Source organism: Phalacrocorax carbo, chromosome 5 (genome assembly GCF_963921805.1).
Source record: "Phalacrocorax carbo chromosome 5, bPhaCar2.1, whole genome shotgun sequence".
Lineage (NCBI taxonomy): Eukaryota > Metazoa > Chordata > Aves > Suliformes > Phalacrocoracidae > Phalacrocorax > Phalacrocorax carbo.
Window position 1 is genome coordinate 49,558,245 of NC_087517.1, and position 19,798 is coordinate 49,578,042.

The following is a 19,798-nucleotide window of genomic DNA, read 5'->3' on the forward strand; positions in this document are numbered from 1 at the left end:
ACAACTGCCTGCACTTCTGCTTGAAGGGCAAAGGAAGGGCTTTTCACCAACAGTGGTGAGATGGGACTGGCGCAGTAGGAGAAGGACCCATGCTTGTGGGCCACTTCTTACTTGCTGTGAACCTTTCTGTAGCTGCTGCTGTTTCTGCTACTTCAGCAGTCCCTGGAGACAGCCTGCTGTCCTCCAATGTGTAGGGTGGGGTCTGGCAGTCTCGCTTCAATACTGGTGTCCCCCAACACAATGCTGTCTGTATAGGGCTTCTAGGAAATACTCTTGCTTATTTGTCATAGCTTTAAGGATCTGACAGGTGGTATAGGACCTCTATTGTTTTTTCTAACTGGGAAGAGCTCTGTCTTTTGCACAGTGAACAAATGTGAGATGGAGCAATGAATGACAGAATGAAAATACCTTAACAAGCAGCAGCAACATTTGGAAGTTTTAAGAGATACTGGGGTGGAGGGAGAAAGAAAAAGGGGGAGTCTCATGGTCTTCACTATTTTGGTCAAAGAGATTCCCCCTTCCATCTCGCTGAACTCCCTCTGACAGCTTCGCATGCTTACACACTTACAGATGTAGAATTTTCTGCCTGACATTCCAGCAGATTCTTCCAGCAATGGATTTTAATGAAAAGAAACACGCAAGCTGCATAGCGATGAAACAAAGTCGTGCAGAGAGCTGAGGGCTGAAGGGGGCAGGCACGGCACCTGCAGCTGAGCTCTGGATGGGGCTTGTACTGCCTGTGCCCACCCCAGCCTCTGGGCAGGTTACACTTTTTCTTTGGGCCATGTACAAGGGGGATATATGCAGCACGTAAATCTGTTCCACACCAGTAAAGCATATACATCTTCCCTCAAGCCTCCTCTCCCTCTTCCTATAAAAGGCTTGGCGATGTAGCACCAACACTTCTCAACACTTTGAAACTTAGCTTGTGGACCTACCTGCAAAAAACTCATCTGATGAGATGTCCTGAAAGCAAAAAAACTGTCAGCAGGCAGCTTACACAGTTCTGGAGAATATGACAGCCCGCTTGCACAGTCAAAGGAATTGTAGAAATGACACTTTGAAGTCTCACCATGGGAAATATCTTTAAAATATATTAAAGAACAAAAAAGCCAAGAACATTTTCCAAGCTAATTAAGGTACTTAACATTGTTCTTAAGCAGGATAAATACTTTGAAGTTGCACATAAACTGCTCTGCAAAAGGAACTGCCAGAAAGAGCAGTATATATAAAGCCCTGAAGAACAAGGTGCCTCAAGCTGTATTACCCTTTTTCTATACATTCATGTTTATAAAATTACATTAATTATACCCAGGTTTGAAATGGAAACAAACAAGTCAGTAAGCAGACAGATTTAAGTACATGGTAAACTGCGAGACGCACTGTTTCAAAGCAGTAAAAACCACACAACTGTTACCTCCTTCTACCCTCCCGAGGAAGGTGTCCTCCCAACCAGATCTGTTCTCTGGACATTTCACGCAATACTTGGCAAGTAAAACATGTTTCCACTTCCTGAAATCATTTTCACACAGCTTGAAAGTGCCTAAGAAAACAGATGCTGTCAAGCACTTGCTGAGGCTGCAGCAGAGCTGCCTTTCACCCACAGCAGCCACGCACCAGGCACAGTCTCCCCCTGCAGATGGGCCTGGCTGCTCCCTGGGCCAGGCTGGGGACAAGGGCCTGGCCCCTGCTCCCCCGGGCATCTCCATGCTGGCCACTGGGAGCCAGATCTTGCCCAAGGGACAGGCCAAAAATGGGAAGGGGGAAACCCCCAAGCTTTTCCCACCAGGCTCACAAGATACACTTTCAGTCTGAAACACTAAATGTAAACTAAACGTAGGCCAGAAGAAGGGTTTAGAAATTGAGATCCAGCAAAACCAGAAATAGGTAATAAATTCAGCTGGACTGAGGATGGATTAATGTGAGTTACCAGTCACTGACTGTTAGAACCAACCTCAGTCACTTCCATCCGTGGAGAGAGAAACTAGCACCAAGAAAAAGATCAAAGAGAATCCTTATTTGATTGTTGTTTTGAGTTCCAGAGACCAAAAAACAGTGTAATAAAATAAAATAAAAAAATGAAGCCATAACATCTGCATCCCTCCTGCACTCTCTGAAATGAAGCACACGAGACTTGGGCGGTGGGGAGGGAACCTGCAACAGATAAAACACAAAGGACAGGAGATCAGGGCAAGCTGAACCACACACAAAAGGTTAACGGAAAGGTTGATGTTTAAAGATGAAGCCATCGAGCAGTAGTTTAAGAAATTCCTAATGACAGAAAGGGCCTGAATTCAGCTTGATCTAACCATTGGAAAAGTAACAAGCCAGAAGACAAGCTCAGCACTACATGATCCTACCTCAGCACAAGTGGAATCTTCTTGCAAGAGAGTTATTTAGCAAGACTTATCCAACAACGAGATATTAATTAAAAAATGCAGACTGGATGGAGCGTTCATTAAATGCAGGGCACACATTCACAGGAAGAGTGGAAGCAGCCCAGTGTAGGGCAGAGCTCTTTAATCTCAACATCAGTCTTCAACCACAACAGCTGAGACAAATCTACTCCCCTATTTGGGAAGTCAAAGAACTAGAGAGTTTGTTCTGCATGCAAAACAGAAAGCAAAAGTAAAGGTTAGAGTCATTCTGTACCTGCACTATAGGCTTGTAGAAACCCAAAAATCAGGTAGGGAATGTAACACCTCATGAGTTTTACTTGGCTTTAGAGCAGAGGTTAAGTTAGAACAGGAAAACTTCTTGTAAGAAGAGCAGGTACAATAATCACCCAAGAATGGTAAGGAAATCCTCACTACCTGAGGCCTTGAAACACTGAACAAAGCACAACAGAGTGGTGCTGCACAAGGCAAACTGAATTGTCAAGCAACGGAGATCCTCTTTGAAGCCTCTAAGAAGGAGGGTAATGAAAAGAAAGTCTGTGTGATATCTGCTCAACTCAGCATTCTTGCAAGCAGGGAGAAGTTATGCTTGCATTAAGTTTTCTTTGGTGCTTCATTATTTACCTCCTTTAAAAAAACCCCATTGATTTTACATAAAGAGGTCATCTTCTCAAATATGCCTAAGATCATAGAACCTAATAAAAGTTGACCTTATTTGTGCATCTAAACAGACATTTTGGGAAAAAAATCCACCATCATAGCTGACAAGAGGAAATGGCCTCAAGTTGTATACCAGCGGAGGTTTAGACTGGATAGTTGGAAAAATTTCTTCACCAAAAGGGCTGTCAAGCATTGGAACAGGCTGCCCAGGGAAGTGGTTGAGTCACCAGCCCTGGAGGTATTTAAAAGATGTGTAGACGTGGTGCTTAGAGACATGGTTTAGAGGTGGACATGGCAGTGTTAAGTTAATGGTTGGACTTGATGATCTTAAGGGTCTTTTCCAACCTAAATGATTTTATGATTTATGATTTTTGGCTTTCTTGTGAAGATATAGCCATAGCACACATGAGAGACATACCCTTCTCAATGTGAAAAGGGCAGAGGTGCTCAGCACCCTCTCCATTTCCCTGGTGCTCTCAATACGTAGTAAAACTAGAAAGGAAAAAGATACGGAAAATAAGAGAGAGAAAAAGGAAAAAGCTAAAGAAGCCTTTTCTCAATACCAGGAAAAGAAACAGCGTATGTTGCAATTGCAATTCCAGAGGCAACTGCCATAAGAGTAATACAACACTTTTGGAGAGGCAGTCCTTTAGCCCCTGGAAAGCAGGAATTGAAAAAGTCTGATTATTTTTTCCCCCTTCCTCTGTCTTTTCAGTCAGCTTCCATAGCTGAAAAGCTTGGGGAAGAGCACTGCAGAGAACTCCACCCCATTGCAAATGGCAAAGACCTGTGGTTGAAAAGCATCAAAAAAAAAAAAAAAAGGTTTTTGTTCGAAGCACCATTCACAGATCTCACGCAGTAAGGAATGCTTCGAGACAACTGCTGGGGGCAGCCTGCCCTCAACACAGCTGCAAAATCTTCCTCTCCCTCCTCCCCTTTAATATGAGTAGACAACTTTAGTACAGTTAATGCCCAGCACACCAACTGCTGCAACACTGCATTTGCTGCCATGTGCTGCATGTGGCAGGGGGCTGACCAAATGGTTGCTCCCAGCTTACACTCCAGCAGTGGACTATTAACCCTGTTCCTGCGGAAACTTCCTCCTCTAGCAGATGTTTAATGCAGTAACTTCTTTCAAGACACCCCCCCACTCCACCCTTTCACTGCAAGGGCTTGGTTCCGGTGACTGACAGGAATGCGGTGCGGCCAACGCACACACCTCATGCACACCTCATGTCGAAAGCATCAGGAGACCACTCCCACCTAGCAAACCACAGGCAGGGAACTGCTAGCAGCTTCAGAGAAATTCGTGACATATGCTATAAATCATGGCCATAAAATATAAGCTGTACAAATCGTGGTAAAATAGGAGGAAAGGAAATTCCTGCTCTAACAGCTTTAGCACAAATGGAGCAGAAATTGACTCCTTTTCTCACCTGATTGTGACTTGCAGACACCATTAAGCTTGTAATATTAAACCTCTGCTGAAATTATGATCAAGAAACACACATTTGCTATGAATGCTGCAATGAAAACTGGCAGCGTTCTCATATAGAGGAGAGATGTGGTCTATCTCAGAAAGCTAGACTGAACAGAGAGGGATGCGTACTCAGTCATCTCAGGGAGATGTATGATTTCTCCTGCAAGTGGGTTTGGATTTTGTTTTTTTTAAAATATGTTTGTGTGTTTTAAGGCTAGACCACTCCCTGCCCCTCCAGGATGAGACTAAAATATGAGAACAATGATTGAGTAGGAAAGATTTACCTGAATAGGGCAACAAAACTTTTATTTTATTTTAACTGTAGGTAGTGGACTGAAGTCTGAATATGGCTTAATGTGTAGTAGTTCTTGTTTGATACTTCCAGAAAAGACAAAAACAAACACGTCAAGAAAGAGCGTGATACAAAAACTGAGGAGAGAAAAAGAAACCAGAATGTAAAAAACAAACAAGTGAGGAAAGGCCCCTGATGGCTTACAGGCCAGAAGGCAACTAAAAAAACAAACAGACAAACAACAACAAAAAAAACCCCGGGGAATCACAAATTTGACTTAATTTCTTTGCAAACAAAATCTTAATAAACTGCTACAAGAGTTTTTCCAACAAGAGAAAGTAGAGAATACAGTGAGGGTGAAATGATGAATGAAAGAGCACACGAACAGGTTCAGTATGCTTTCTCTACTCTGTATTTACACTAGGCTTTCTCGATAGGCTGACCACATTACGGTTGCACAGATAAAGGCACAGACCAAAAGCATTCCCATACCTTCCTGGCAAATTCATCATTCAAAGGTTAACTCATTTCACAGTGTTTTTCCATGTTGCTTGGTTTCCACCTCAGACAGCCTGTATAGCTTGCAAAGCCATCGCGCTGCGATCTCTCTCCTATACACAAGCTCACGATACCACTTCTGCACATTTCCTCAGGCACCTCCTGCCAGCGCTCCTTTGCCTATGGAGTCTTGAATTACACCCAGCTTGGCCAGGAAGGTACTCTCTGGATATTTTCTTGCAATTATCAGTCATGACTAGAATCTGATCTCATATGGCTGCCAACTAATCATCAACTCTCTAGGATTTATATATCAAGAGGTGGTGGAAAAGGCAGCCTGGAAAACATGGGAGAGAGCAGCAGTGGCTTCTGCAAACAGTGATTCAATCACACTTGTGCTGCAAGCTCAATGGAAAGAGCAAGAATTTGGGCTCGGGAATGTAAACCTTGGCAGCTGATTCATCACAAAACTGATCATGTGTGAGTAAGAGCAGAAGGTTACCACCATCTCAGTCTTAATTTTATGAACTGTCTCCCACACAACAGTAAGTGACAAGTCTATGACCAAGTGTTCCTTTCATAAAACAAAATTTAAAAAAAAAAAAGTAAGAGCACAGCTAAAGCCCCTACCTATGACCTCCACCCTGTATCTGAAGCCAGGCTCTGCTCACTGCCACCATGTCTCATTTTTATCGCAACAGCTGCTTCAGTCCTCTCATACCTGCTGCAGCCACCCTGCTGTCTGAGCCCGTGTCTGAAGAACTTCTCTATCTAACCAATCACCAACATACCTGTTCCAATCTGGTCAGACAAATTTGGCTTTAATATCAAGCAAAAACAACAGAAAAAATTCAGCCTGGAATTTGTTAGCTTTTGAATAGAACATATGGTCTTCTCATCCACCTTTTCGGGGCTGATCACAGTCATCCAGTTATTAAACAACGATATAGCTTCCCCCACAGCATTGCTTTTCTTAAGTCACATGCTTATTGTTTTCTGCTTCTAGAGTATGAAAAAAGAAAATTAAATTTGACAGCAAGTTAGTCACCATAAGGACACTCTCCTTCCCACACAATATTCCTACAGCTATGGGTTCTTACAAGCATCTTGCAGAGCTTCCATTTAATTGCACTTAATGATCCCTTTCCCTCAAGTCAAGTCCAAACCACCTCCTTGCAAACCAGTCAAAGGCTAAAGCCACCATGGACTTAAAAGCTAACTGACACAATGGTTCAAGTTTTAGTTCAGAAAAACTTTCTTGAAGAAAACTCAGCTCTAGAACTTGCTCTGTAGAAGGACAGTCCTAAGCGTTCTCCTGTAGAGGGTAAATCATGAGCACCATTTGCCATGGAAAAACCTGTCTTAAAAAGTCTAAAAGTGTTTTCCTGGACAGCCACCACTAAAACAAGGTTGATGTTTGCTAGCTATTCAGCGTGTAGGAGGCAAAGGGAAATGACAATCTAAGAACAAACAATTGAACAAATGGAACAAGCTGGTTTTCAATTCCCACAGGTTCTAGTGCAGTGTAATACATTTCCTAACCTCTTAATAAAAACACCAAGTCCACAAAATTACTTCCACTTAAGAACTAGTTGGTAACCACTGAATTTACTGTGGTGCAATAACGCTATTCAAATAAACAAAGCCTTGAAAGCTTCTGCTTTGAAGCCTCAGAGAGAGAATGTAATTTGGCACCTTCGCCTAGACCCCACGGTGACTGGTTGGTACACCTCAGGTGACAGATAATATTCAGAAATTACTCATGGTATTTATTTTCTTCAAATTACTTTATAATCTTTCATAAAACTTTCAAAAGTTAGAAGTTTGGTATTCTTCATCTGTAGAATAGAGATCAGGCGTATGACTGACATTAACCCAAAATGCCCAAGGTCAGTTACCACAACAATAGCAGGAAGCATCAGGTGGCCCTAGCTGCTCCCACCTCTGTGCTCAGGACACGTGAATGCACACACTCATTGTCCCAACCTGCAGCCATGTTAGGGGAAACACTACTTAGCTAATAGGGCATAGGTACAAACTTTTGCACCCAATGCTTCCCACTCACCAGGTCGCTACCTCCCTTAACTGCTAACACCTACATTGACATCTGAACTGAATTTGAACAGAGGTACTAAAAGCACTTTATGGCACTGAACCTTCTGCACTCCTCCCCCGCTTGTTCTCCAGGTTTTACTGTTTGCATAGGCTCTATATTACAAACAAACAGAAAATTAATTATTCAGCCTCTAATTCCCATTGCATGTTGATGTTTATGTAATTGAAAACCATATAATTGCTTTATGTTTTTAACATCCCTCATAAATATGGATTTTTAACACAATCCTGTATAGCAAATTAGCACAGAATATCTGGTAATGTGAGATGGGAGCATGCATTAGTTCAGCAAGCTCAGGGAACGGCGCACAAACTAAAGACTGGCACGCTGTCTCTCACCACTTCACAATTTTCAGCAGGCAGAAGAAAATGTGCTGCAGTGCCCAGCTTTCCAAGGAAGCTTGATCAGACTCTGGGACACAAGTTTTAATGCAAGAGCAGCAAAGAATGGAAAGCTAGAATTCAACAGCCTCATCCTTCACAGATTTACAGGTACTGAAATGCTTGGCTGAGGATGAATCTCGGCTTAATCTAAAGCCTGGCAAGAAACTTTCTTTTTTGTGGCAATCCACTTGATTATCAAGTTTCACTTGTTAATTTTAGATCAGGTAGTATGAAATACCTTCCTCTGGAACCCTGGCTGGCAACTTGCTCGGGTTTTAAAAATCACCCTGGAGCAACTTATGCTCCACAGTGAATAGAGCACACTGGTAAAGCGACTTAAGTGTGACCTGCAATAAAGAAGCAAATGCCATTTGCTTCAGCTGAAGAAATTTTACTCTCCCTCTCTCTCTCAGTTAACCAACCTGGCTGGGACCAGCATTCAGAAGGAGTGGGCATGAAGACATAGTGGGGACAGGTAGACACACTTTGGTGTTAATACCACTGCAGTTGTGAGGTATCCCCCCAGCTTCACTGTTCCATACCTTTATTTCTCTTACAAGCTAATACAAAAGTCATATTTTCTGTAAGGCAGAGTATAATTGTAGATACGTCAGCACAGTGAAACCACTTGGACAAAAAACAGATTTACTCTAAGCAAGGATTCCTCACAATAACAGACACAAACTGCAAACTGCCCAGACCTACTATGGTCCTGCACACGTGGGTCACCTACATTTCTGAAGGCAATTCTGCGTTTCTAGCTGCTCTCCTTTCTACAAGTCAAGTGCATTGCACCAGCACAGTTTCTAGCTAGAGAGACATCTGGCTGAACTGGAGTCGCTGCATTTATTCTTGTTGAGCAGATGTCAGCTAAACTTTTCAACAGACCTTGGTAACCCTACTCCAGGGGACTGTCTACCCTGAAAACATGCTGCTTTAGGTCAATTACATAATTGATTATATATTAAACTGCTACAACATCTGAATAGAGACACTTCACCTGGTCACGTTGGCTTTGCTTATGGCTTCACATTTGAGTAAGATCACACAGACAAGCTTTGACAGAGCTCACGTCACAAATTATTCCCAGATATAACCAAAGTTGTGAAAAGGTACAGATTTTAACCACGTGCAAAACTAGTTTCAGCTGGGGACAGAGTTGAAGCCTGACATTTTAGGAGCCACATTTTCCAACTTTACTGCTGGCAGCTGCAGGCAGAAAACAAAACAAAACAGAAAAGCTTCCCCAAAGTCTGACACACAGGATGCTGGGGTCTGTTTCTCCTGCTCACACAGGTCTGATCTGCAGAACTGGTCTTCTACTCAATTCCACTGCTGCACAAATAGAACAGCCCAACTCCTAAAGAGCAAGACAGAAACCTCTTGTGCTCTCTGCCCAAGTCCCTGTGCAAACTGCTGAACGTAGCGAGCTTCCTCAATAGTTCACCTTAGGAAATAATTTTTAACTAGTGGTTACAGATACGACAATGCCAGACCAAGATTTGCGAAGACAATAAAGCATAAATTAACCTCAGACTTTTTGCTGCCCTGGTTAATGCAGGCAGGTCTCACAGCTAGATCTGGGCTGAAGCATTATCACTTAGCTAAGATTAATGTTAATAATCAGGCTAAAGAACGAGGTTTGCCATTTGACCCAAACTGCAGGGCTGATGGGCCAGACCTGGTGGGACAGCCATGCAGACCACTCCCTGCTAGGCTTGGAAGCAGAATTACAGGTTGGGGCAGGCTGGTCTGATAGATGAGGGTTAGGACTAGAAACAGAAGAGACAGCCAAGCTAAGTCCTGCTCTGCTAGCGAGAGCTTCTCTTCAGTGCTTAACCCAGGAAACATTTGCTGTGGCTCTTCCTGAAATGCATGTGCTATGAGAACTACCAGCTTCCAACAAAAACCAGGTTGTCCCAGTACTGAAATTGTACTAACAAAAATTAAAGAGTCATTTTACATACAAACGTTATAATCATTTTCTGAAATAACTGTAGAAAAAGTATTTGATCACCTTAGCTGGAATAGATTTTGGTTTACAGCCAGTCAGGATTAACATCTGCGCCTTTTATTTGGATTTCCTCCATTGACAGCAAAAAGACTGGGGGCTGGTCCAGAAACAGCAGCCTTCTGCACAATTAAATGATACTGACATCTATGAAAAGTTAATGCAATTCAGCAGCCAGGACATGGCGTGACATGCCAATACATATGCTAAATTTCAAACACCTATGTGCTGTTAAAAACTCATGGAAAATGTATTTGAAAGGAATTGATTTTGTTACTAATGAAAGTTCAAGAGAGAATTTAATTAGCCTCAAGAACAATGAGGAAAAAGAATGTCCTTTATTTTAAACTTGTCTTCTCTAGCATGACATTTTATCACCTGTTTTTGAAGTTTTGAAGCACAAGCAGAGAAACTAGATATTCATTCCTTTTTTCTGGAACTGTTAAGTAGGCATAAATGCCACAAAGTGAAAGTAAAAATATCTGGACACAATTGTTAAGGGTTCATATTTCATCTCTGCACAGATGAGGAAAAAAAGTCAGGCAGTCTCAATTCCCAGATGCCCTCATCAGCCACTAGCTGAAAGGAAAGTAGCTGATATATGGTTACTACCTGCACCTACTGTTTTTGTAACTAGCTTGAAAACTGCAATTTCAGCCCCAGCAACCAAGAAAAAAAAAATCATGGGATTACAACAAAAGTCCAATAAGGCAGTCCCATAAGAACAACACTTCCATCATGGGAGTAAGCTGTGCCTTGAGGGAAGGCTACCATGAGCATCCAGAAGTACATCTGTCTAAAGAACAGGCATAAAATGAGCTGGGGAGACAAAGTCAGTTCCCCGTCCTTACTATCTTCAAGGAATTACTTTCAGGGCAAGGTGATTGTTGCCAGATCCTCTTTTTCTTCCCTTTTCCCCCCTGCTAGAGCTGTTGACAAACATGGTGAGCCCCCTGTGATACAACACCTTGTCTAAGATTTGCCTTAGGTCATAAAACTGATTTTTATACTAGTCAAGTCATCATATAATGATAGTGTTTTGGGTTGGAAGGGACCTTTAGAGGTCATCTAGTCCAACCCCCCTGCACTGAGCAGGGACATCTTCAACTAGATCAGGTTGCTCAGAGCTCTGTCCAACCTGACCTGGAATGTTTCTACGGATGAGTCATCTACCGCCTCTCTGGGCAACCTCTTCCAGTGTTTTACCACTGTCACTGTAAAAACTTTTTTCCTTATATCCAGTCTAGATCTACCCTCCTTTAGTTTAAAACCATTACCCCTTGTCCTGTCACAACAGGCCTTGCTAATCATCATCTGCTGATAACTGCTTTGAGCTTCAAGTAGGGCTGAACAGAAGATCAGGTGAAGAGGCTGGACACCTCCCAGATCTACAGACACCCTTTTAAGTAAGTTTGTTGTCAATTTGAAGACCTGAAGTCATTGCTTGTCTATTACCACATTATAGTTGCTCTTAATAGGATAGCTGCTCTCCAAACAGTGGTAGCCTAACATTTTGCTAGCATGCCTATTATTATTCTGCCAGAATGCTAGGCCAAAGTGTCTGCAGGAGCAACATGCTGATCCTCTGACTCCTCCTCAAGTACACATGCTGTTCTGCAACAAATACCTGGCATCTTCACAGGCTGAGGGAGCTGCGAGACATAGCAACTCAAACCTACTTGTACCAGCTGCCTGGACTTCACCCTGAAATCCCCACATCTATTTTACACTACTTTAATTGTAAAACCTCCATCCACAGTGAAGTAAGGATTCCTCTCTCTGTCCCACTCAGAAGTTAACATGCTTCTGAATGAGTCTGGGACCATCTACAATAACACCTGTGTTATAATCTGCTGTTCAAATGAAGTGATAAATAGGCAATTTTACAAATGACAGACTGGCCTGGGAGGCAGCAGGGACCATGGAGTTCATGTGCTGTTGAAATAAGTGCACAGATGAACCTACCAGTCATCTGAAATACCTGTACCAACTAATATGAATATCTGCCTGCTGTATCTCACCTTACCTTTTAGTCTCCATGCAGATGGATCAATTGTGTTCTTGACAAGAACCCTCTCAAATAAATAATCTTAGGAGGAGAGAAAAAGTGAAAGAGTAGGAAGCCTGGATTTAATCAGGGAATAGAGGAGCCGAGGAGAGAAGGAATTCACAACTGACAAAAACATTTCCGTCTAGCAAGTGTTATAAAACAGGGATATTAGAGAGCTAAATATTAAATGAAGGCTTTGCCTGAGCATAAAATATTCAGTGACATTTTATTTGTATCCTTCCTTAAGTTCCTGCTTCTATTTAGTCTGCCTGAGTATTAAATTCCTGCTGTAGGTTGAATCTGGGCTAAGCTGATGCACAATAATTGCAAGTTGAGCTTCAGTTTACAGACTGTGTCAATAATGAGTCAAAGAGAAACTCAATAAAAGGAAACGTACGCAGTCAGGATCAGACTACAAAGCTTTGGGATATCCAAGTGATACCACAGCATTTGGGAATTTCAGAATTTCAATTTGCCATGTACAAAGGACTGGTTACAAGCTCTGTATGGAGTGGGATGTTCTGGGAGCTCTCTCTGTTTTCTAAATCAGGTTTTGTGGTATTGCACTGAAATTTAGAGTATGTCTGTTCCACTTAGCTGTCAGTTCTAAAACCCACTTTGCACTGCAACTCAAATCGTGCAAACACCAGCAGTGGGCCATAGTGTTTATCATTTCAGCAAGTCCCCTTCCAACCTCGTCTCACCTATACCTAAATCCACAGAAATTACCATTACAGAACTTATATTATCACTTAAAAATTAGTTTTAATAAGTCAACCTTTTGAGCTGTTTTCCACCTCTCTGACACCGTGTCAGATTTTTAATTTTTTAATATGCTGCCAATTTTTATGCAAGCAATTTAAACATGCCTCAGAGGAGAGAGGCTTCTGGAACTATGTATGCTTCTAAATCTGTTTTAGAACATGGGGTATATCAAAATCTTAATACAAGTTCAATGAAAAAATATGCAAAAACAAAAAAGGAGGTATCCACATGTACAACCCTGGGCATCAGCAAAACACTGTAGAAACACAGGGCAGCAATCAACTTCAGGACACTTACAAAACATTCAGTTTATAACCTGATCACAATGGCACTGTTCACTAACAACTGCAGCGCTAGAATTGTAGGAACATTACTGAAGCCAAGAGCCTCTCTCTACAGCACCAGTCAAAGTGACTACAGGCTTGGAGCAATAAAACCCTCTTTCCTAGGCAACGAGGTTAAAGCTAATAAATGTATTTAGTAAACTTACAAGGAAAGAAAAGAAAGGCCATGAAAGGAAAAGGAGTTTGAATTAAAATATCCAGTATGCTTTTGGTGGTGTTAAAGCTTTCTAGACTAAAAGTACAAAATGGAGGAGAAAGTAAAGGAAGAAGCATTATGAAGACACATTTAGATAAAAAGCAATTAAATGAATAAATTAAATACAGTCCTAGAGCTGAACAAATTTCATGGTTGTTGAAAAATGTTAAGAAGGAGGAATTGCCTTCCAAGTGAGTGGATGCCTGTCACAGAGCAGGAAATCCCCCCAGTGACAGGCAGGCCTGAGGAGTACACCCAGAGTAGCTGATGTGAATTATTAGCGCTGTCAGCTAATTCAAGGCATAGGGAGAGACCTTATAGTAAAAAGAGAAAAAAAGTGTACTGGGGAGAGGAACTTTTGTGGTTTAAGATCCATTAAGTATAGAACAAGAACAGAAACTTCCAGTTGCTGCAAATGTTGTTAAAACTGGAATAAAGCCCTAGAAAGAGCAATTCATATACACGACTCGTGAGGATAATCCAAGTAATTATATCCTCCACCCAATCCCAAAACTCAGGGACGTACTTGGATGAATACCTCACATTCCAGACTAAGGGAAATGTCTGGCCATACTACTTCAATGCTGGAAGCAAGAGATGACCGAAATATAGCTGGGGTGGGATTAAGCAAACAGCTCTGAAGTTTACTGTGGCAGCTACAAGAGCTACAAATAATACTGTCAGGAATTAAGAGCAAAATTATTTGACTTGTTGCTAAATTGTCACAGTTTAAGTTTTTATACTGACACCTTCCCCACAACATACAAATCTTTGTAAGATGTGCAACACTCAGCTGGAAGTAGTAAGGAGAAAGGAGGGTGGGAATTCGTTCTCAAAAATTTTACCTTCCTCCCATTTTCACAGCTAGATCTTGGGTACTCTGTCTCCCTCCCCTCAAACAAATCCACCCCTACTTATGACTAAAATTAATCTTTATAAACCCACAGCTTCAGGATCATCTCAAATTGCACGATGCTAGCAAAGCTATTATTTGTCAAGGATGGCACATTTTGAAGTGTTCCATGTCAAAGCCAGGTCAATACATTTTTCAGTAGGGGGTCACATTCTGTTTTCCTAGCCTGCAGAGCGACCCTTTTTGATTGAAAGGATGTTTATGCATGGAGGAGTATCCGACACAAGCCAAACCAATATGCTACTGGAGATTTCCAGTAATGACAGTAGGATAAAGGAGGCCTTTGAAGTTCACGGATGAGTACGAAGAGGTGTTAATTTAAAAAGCTTGTCAGTATACCCAAGAGCAGGAAAGCAAAATACCAATTAATAATTCACACTTCCATTCCACATGTTATCATAGTATCTCAAAACAGTTTGCAAACATTGATTAACTCTCATGACATCCCCCTGAAGCAGACAAGCATGGTTAAAGCTCTACTCCTACCAGCCAGGATGTCACTCTGGGAGCATTTAATTTAGCTGAACTATGCCTCCTCTTCCCCATCTGTTAAATGGCAATAATGACACTATCATACAGTGGTTCTGAAGCTTAGTGATTTCTAAATCAACACATCTTTTGATAGAAAAATAGCGCATGCAAGGGCAAATCTCATATGTCAAACTACACTCAATTACACTGACCTAAAGCTACCACATTCGATAAGATAACATACCTAGTGGGAAGAAAACCCTCTATCTTGATTCTATAATACCCTACAGATTTGCTTTGCTCTGTCCCTAAGTACCCAGAGCACTTGAGTTCTAGTTAATGACAAGGATTCTTGGGTCCTGTGTTAACACAAAACTCATTGTAATTACAGCAGTTAAGTCTGCTGTAGAAAGAATTGTGAGAAATGAAAGACTGTCCACATAGCCTCTAATTCTCAATTAACACAAAGTAGTTGGTATGTTTGGAAGCCAGGACAGACATACCCATAGCTGCAAACTCCAGAGGGAATCGTCATTTACATTCAGATGGAAAGTTGAGCACATTATACTGTTTAATCCTTGCTTTGAAAGACAGGTACACGAGCACCATCCACTTACAGATTGCAAAATGGCAATTCAGGGAGGCTCTGAGCTATCAAAGTGCGAAGGCAATCACACACTCCCCGCTATTAGCATTTCACTTTGGGAACTCCTCATTCCCAAACCTGCACTTGGACTCATTTTTTTAATAAAAAAAGCCCACAAACCATCAGTGCTGTCGTCCTAATGAGAGTTTCTTCTTCCTTGTCTGGGGCTTTTTCATGCACAGAATCAGACAATTGCTTTTCTTTACCCTCTTGCTAATCTGACTTTTCCAGAAGGACCAAAGACAAAGACAAAAGTAACGGCTTCATGAAATACAGCTCTTTTCTTCTCCTGAGCCTGACAGTCACTTCCAAAAGCAGATTGTCATGACAACAAACAACCTGGAGGCAATCCAGCCAATTAATCTGCAGAGGAAGCAGTCATCCCAACCTTGGAAAAGAACACTGCTGCTTTAAGCATCAGAAGCCACAAAACAGAAAAAACAAAACAAAACAAATCAAAAAGAAACCCAACAACAAGAAACCTTACCACCCGCATTAATCTTATTAGGCTGCCTTCGCCTCTGGTGAAAAACAATTTAGCCCTTGGCACAGGGGCAGCAGCGCTGCTGCAGCAGCAATACACACGCGCTCGTCCCTCACCAGCCCTTTCCTCCCCACCAAGACAGAGGGTAGGGGCAGGCCAGACCCCGCCCTCCCAGGCTCTGATCTGAGCAGAGCTATGTTCCCAGGCTGCGATGTAGTCCAGCAAGCAGGTGAGTTACCAGGATGACCCCTTCAGCCCTTACATATGGGGCCAATGGAAAGAGCTCATCTGTAAGGCAGAAGAATGGCACAGAAGAGATGGTCATATACCATTGCTATAAACCCTGTTTTGTTGGCATTGCTGTTGCATGCTTTCCCTCTTCCCCTGTGAGCTGTCAAGAATATTTATCACCATGTTAAGTTCAGAATTATTTTCTCTTCCACAAACGTCTAAAACATCAGTGCAGCTAGATATTGAAGTAATTCTCCTTCAATTTCCCTAACTACTTCTTCCTTCATACCCTGCTTTATCTTTCTTCATGTGTCCTGCTTTCTATAGGCCCAAGCACATCGCATCTCCCCTGCAAATATCCACCATTTCCCATTTTTTGCCTACTCTGATCTCTCAGTAGTAACTCAGACGTGAAAATGCGTGGCAGCTGGTGCCCAATACACATAACTTGTTAACTTTAAGTCGTTTGTATATACTTCGCATTTTATAAAATACTATGGTATTAAGTTACAGAAAACAAAACTGAGGAGCACTAGATGTAGACTTATAGCATAAGTTAAAAATAATTTAAAAAAAAATCATTCAAATTCCAGAGACTGTGTTTTGAGAAACTCACAAGACTCAAGACACAACAATTTTCAAACAAAAATTTTCTTCCACCTCCTCATTCTTTTCTCTAAATACTGAATCAAGGAAGGGTAGCAATAAATTATTTCAGGGTCGCCTTGTCCTGCAGTGAAACGTGCCTTTCTGAAAGTGAGCAATGAGAATCTAAAGCTTTAAGCCTACACAGATTTACTTATCTGGTAAATAGACAGGCCACTGAACTACCTCAAACTGAAGTTTTATTATTGATCCCTCTGGGCCCAGTCCATCTCTCACAGAAGTCACTAAATGGATTCACAGCAACTCCAGTAAGCACTGGATCACGGATTATAAGCACTTCCTGAAAAAGTGCATTTTTACTGATCTGTAAAAGATACCAGTCTTCTAAGCACTGAGAATGAAATGTATGCATGCGCGCGCGCACACACTCTCTGAACGTTTCATTCTCATTATTTGCAGTATTTGGAAACCACAGTCTAGCTAACACAGAGCAAGCCAACAAAATAATATTTTCTACGGAGTCTGTTCCACATTAATTGGAGTTGGTATAATGTTGCAGAATAGAATAAAAACCCTGTGCCTACCTTGAGGGCTTTCGCAGCTTTCTTCGTCACTGTTGTCTTGACAGTTATTCTGACTGTCGCATACAAAGCTTTTATCAATGCAAAGACCATTTTTACAGTGGAATCGGGCAGTAGAGCAAAGCAAGGGATTTGCTGCTGCAAAAAGAGAAAGTGAGATCTTTCATTAGAAATTCTCTTACCCAGGCAGTGAAATAGCCGTTAAGCAATCAATGATAACAGGCCACAACCCAACAGTTGGTCAATTCGCTGAATATGTGGGAGTAACTTGGCAATCAAACCAATCTTGTCTCTCTAAACAGAGAGAGCTGAAATTTCTAATTCATGCAAGATTCATTACAATTAGCATCACAGTTGTGAAAAACCTTCTGTTCACTTTCATGAGAGCCCCTATCACAATCACTGTTCAGCGCTCAGCATTTGCTCACACAGGAGCCATATGGAGGGTAGCATTGCCTACCATAAACACTGCCTGTTGCTTCCCATTACATCAGAGTCAGTTTAGCTCAAGTTTCATATTACAAGCCAACAACCCTGCCTGAGAACTGCCAGGCAGTGGTTTATTTACCTCTGCTTCCATCTTGTTCCACCTTCCCCATGCTCCTCACTATTTTGAACTGATACAATGGCAATGTTGACATTTTCTGAACTTTTCTCAGTGTTTGAATTTCAACTCCTTTTTAAGGATAATATGCACGTCACAGTAGCACACAGAAAATTCTTTCACATAAGGCCTAGCGTTTCACAGAGAGCAAAACCAGAATAGTATTTAAGCAGACTCATTTAGGTAGAGCAGTCTTCTCACCCGTGCCAAACCCAGCAGTAAATATGCTGTAAGATGCTATGTCTAGTTTCATTTAAGGCTCCAAGCAGTGCAGTTTTCACCACTTCTCCTACCAGATTACATCACAGCTTCCATGCATCTCACCATCAAGGTGGTATCCTTGATATTCATCTTAGTTTTCTTTTTCTAACTTCATCCCTCTACTCTTAGCTATAGCCCAGCACACGTAACTACATAATCCCTCCTTGAACAGTGTTTGCCCCCTCCATATACAGCCTACATAACCTTTTCTTGCAACACAGTCATCGCTTAGCTGACATAGGCATAATTTAGCAGTTTTTAATATCTCTTCATATATCAACCTCTCTGCTCCTTAATCACTTTTGGCACTCTCCTATGAACTCCCGCCAGTTTCTGGTAACGAGGTGACTGAAACGGAATGCAACTTTCCAATTGAAAACCTTAAAAAAGCGGTTCAGATGCCTTGTCTGCTTCAAAGTGCTTCTCTGCCACAATAACAAAGGGAATTACAGTTCCCAAATACTAACTGGCTTCCTATTTTTTATTCTTTAAAGTAAGAGCTGCCTTTAAAGTCTTTAAAAAAAAACCCAACAACTTTAAAGTCTGCCGTGTGTATAAGCTGCAGTATATATAACAAACACTCCCGACTTCTCCAGCTCCCCAAAAGCATGTACGTTTATCATGAACATACTAAATCTCCTTTGGTCTGAAACTGCTGCACACTTGCATAGCATGTTGATTTTCCAGGTCACTTTAGGCTGTTGTTCCTCTACATAAGCAAAGCAGTGACTAGACACTTGAATATGGTAGAAAATACCAAGTGCGTGCTTAAATGGCACAGAGAAACAGGGAGATCAGAGGTATATTGTTATCAGCTGTAAGGTCCCGTTGGAGCTACACACTACAAGCTCATGGGAAATTATGTGATTCATAGGCAGCTCCATGAGCTGGTGCATTTTCAGTTGAGACCTGCTGCTTGTCAGTCCACCACCTCAAAGATATTCAAAGCACTTTTGCCAAAACGTCTTTCTAGTCCACTTGTTTAAGCATAACCCAAAGTAACGCTTAGACTTCAATCTTCTTTCTCTAGTATCACTTGCTCCGCAGAGGTGCTGTCTCCCTACCACAGTCCTTCCAGGGTCCAGAGCACACTCACTAGGCCAACAACAGATGGCACCTTAAGAGTTGTTCATGCTGTGGGAGAAAGCACACAAACAAGAAAGGCAAGTCTTCCAAGAAGCAGACAGTGACAGATCGCTGTAAAAGATTGCCCCTTCTGTTATCTTTGAAAGCTGGCATCTGTTGTCTTCCTCCTGACCTTTAAATGTCATTAAAAAGAAAAAACTCGGCATGCTCCAACAAGAGAATGAACAACTATTTGCTGCAAGCTTTGGCCTACAGACCCATGCTTTTACCAGCTCCTGATACTAGCAACAGAGCTGCTGGATTGAACACAACCCTTCCTTACTGCTATGATATATCCCTGCTAGTCTTACACATATAAATGGACCTGTGCAGCTACGCACAGGCTGTTTAGCCCAAGTTACATAGTACTTCAGATGATCTCTCTGCTGCGACTTTCCTGCAAACTGCCGAACAGCAACTCAAACTCGTGCACTGGCAAGCATGTCTGACTTTGAGAACCTCCTCCTTCCAAGAACCTGTTTCACTAAATAACCCTTTATTTGCTTTTTTTGATGTTTGAGAACATGTATAAACAGAGAAACATAAATGTGCTGATGAACAAATAAGTCATTCTTCAGTGACAAGAAACAGGCAAATAAAAATTAAACAATTTTAAGTCATATTTAATATTTGCCCAATTTGAGTTACATCTGAGTACAGAGAACCTGTTCAAAGCAAACATGCA

The 19,798-nt window shown here is 41.7% G+C and overlaps 1 protein-coding gene across 2 annotated transcripts in view; it reads right to left on the minus strand.

The window, feature by feature from the left end:
* LDLRAD3 (low density lipoprotein receptor class A domain containing 3) overlaps positions 1-19,798 on the minus strand; it is a 122,282-nt gene that overhangs the window by 38,711 nt on the left and 63,773 nt on the right. Inside the window, exon 4 of one of the 2 annotated variants that reach the window (XM_064452338.1) lies at positions 17,127-17,258. In XM_064452338.1, the coding sequence (XP_064308408.1) occupies positions 17,127-17,258 (132 nt within the window). Of the gene's footprint in view, positions 1-17,126; positions 17,262-19,798 lie in introns of both variants that reach the window. The other variant, XM_064452337.1, reaches the window with a different exon arrangement.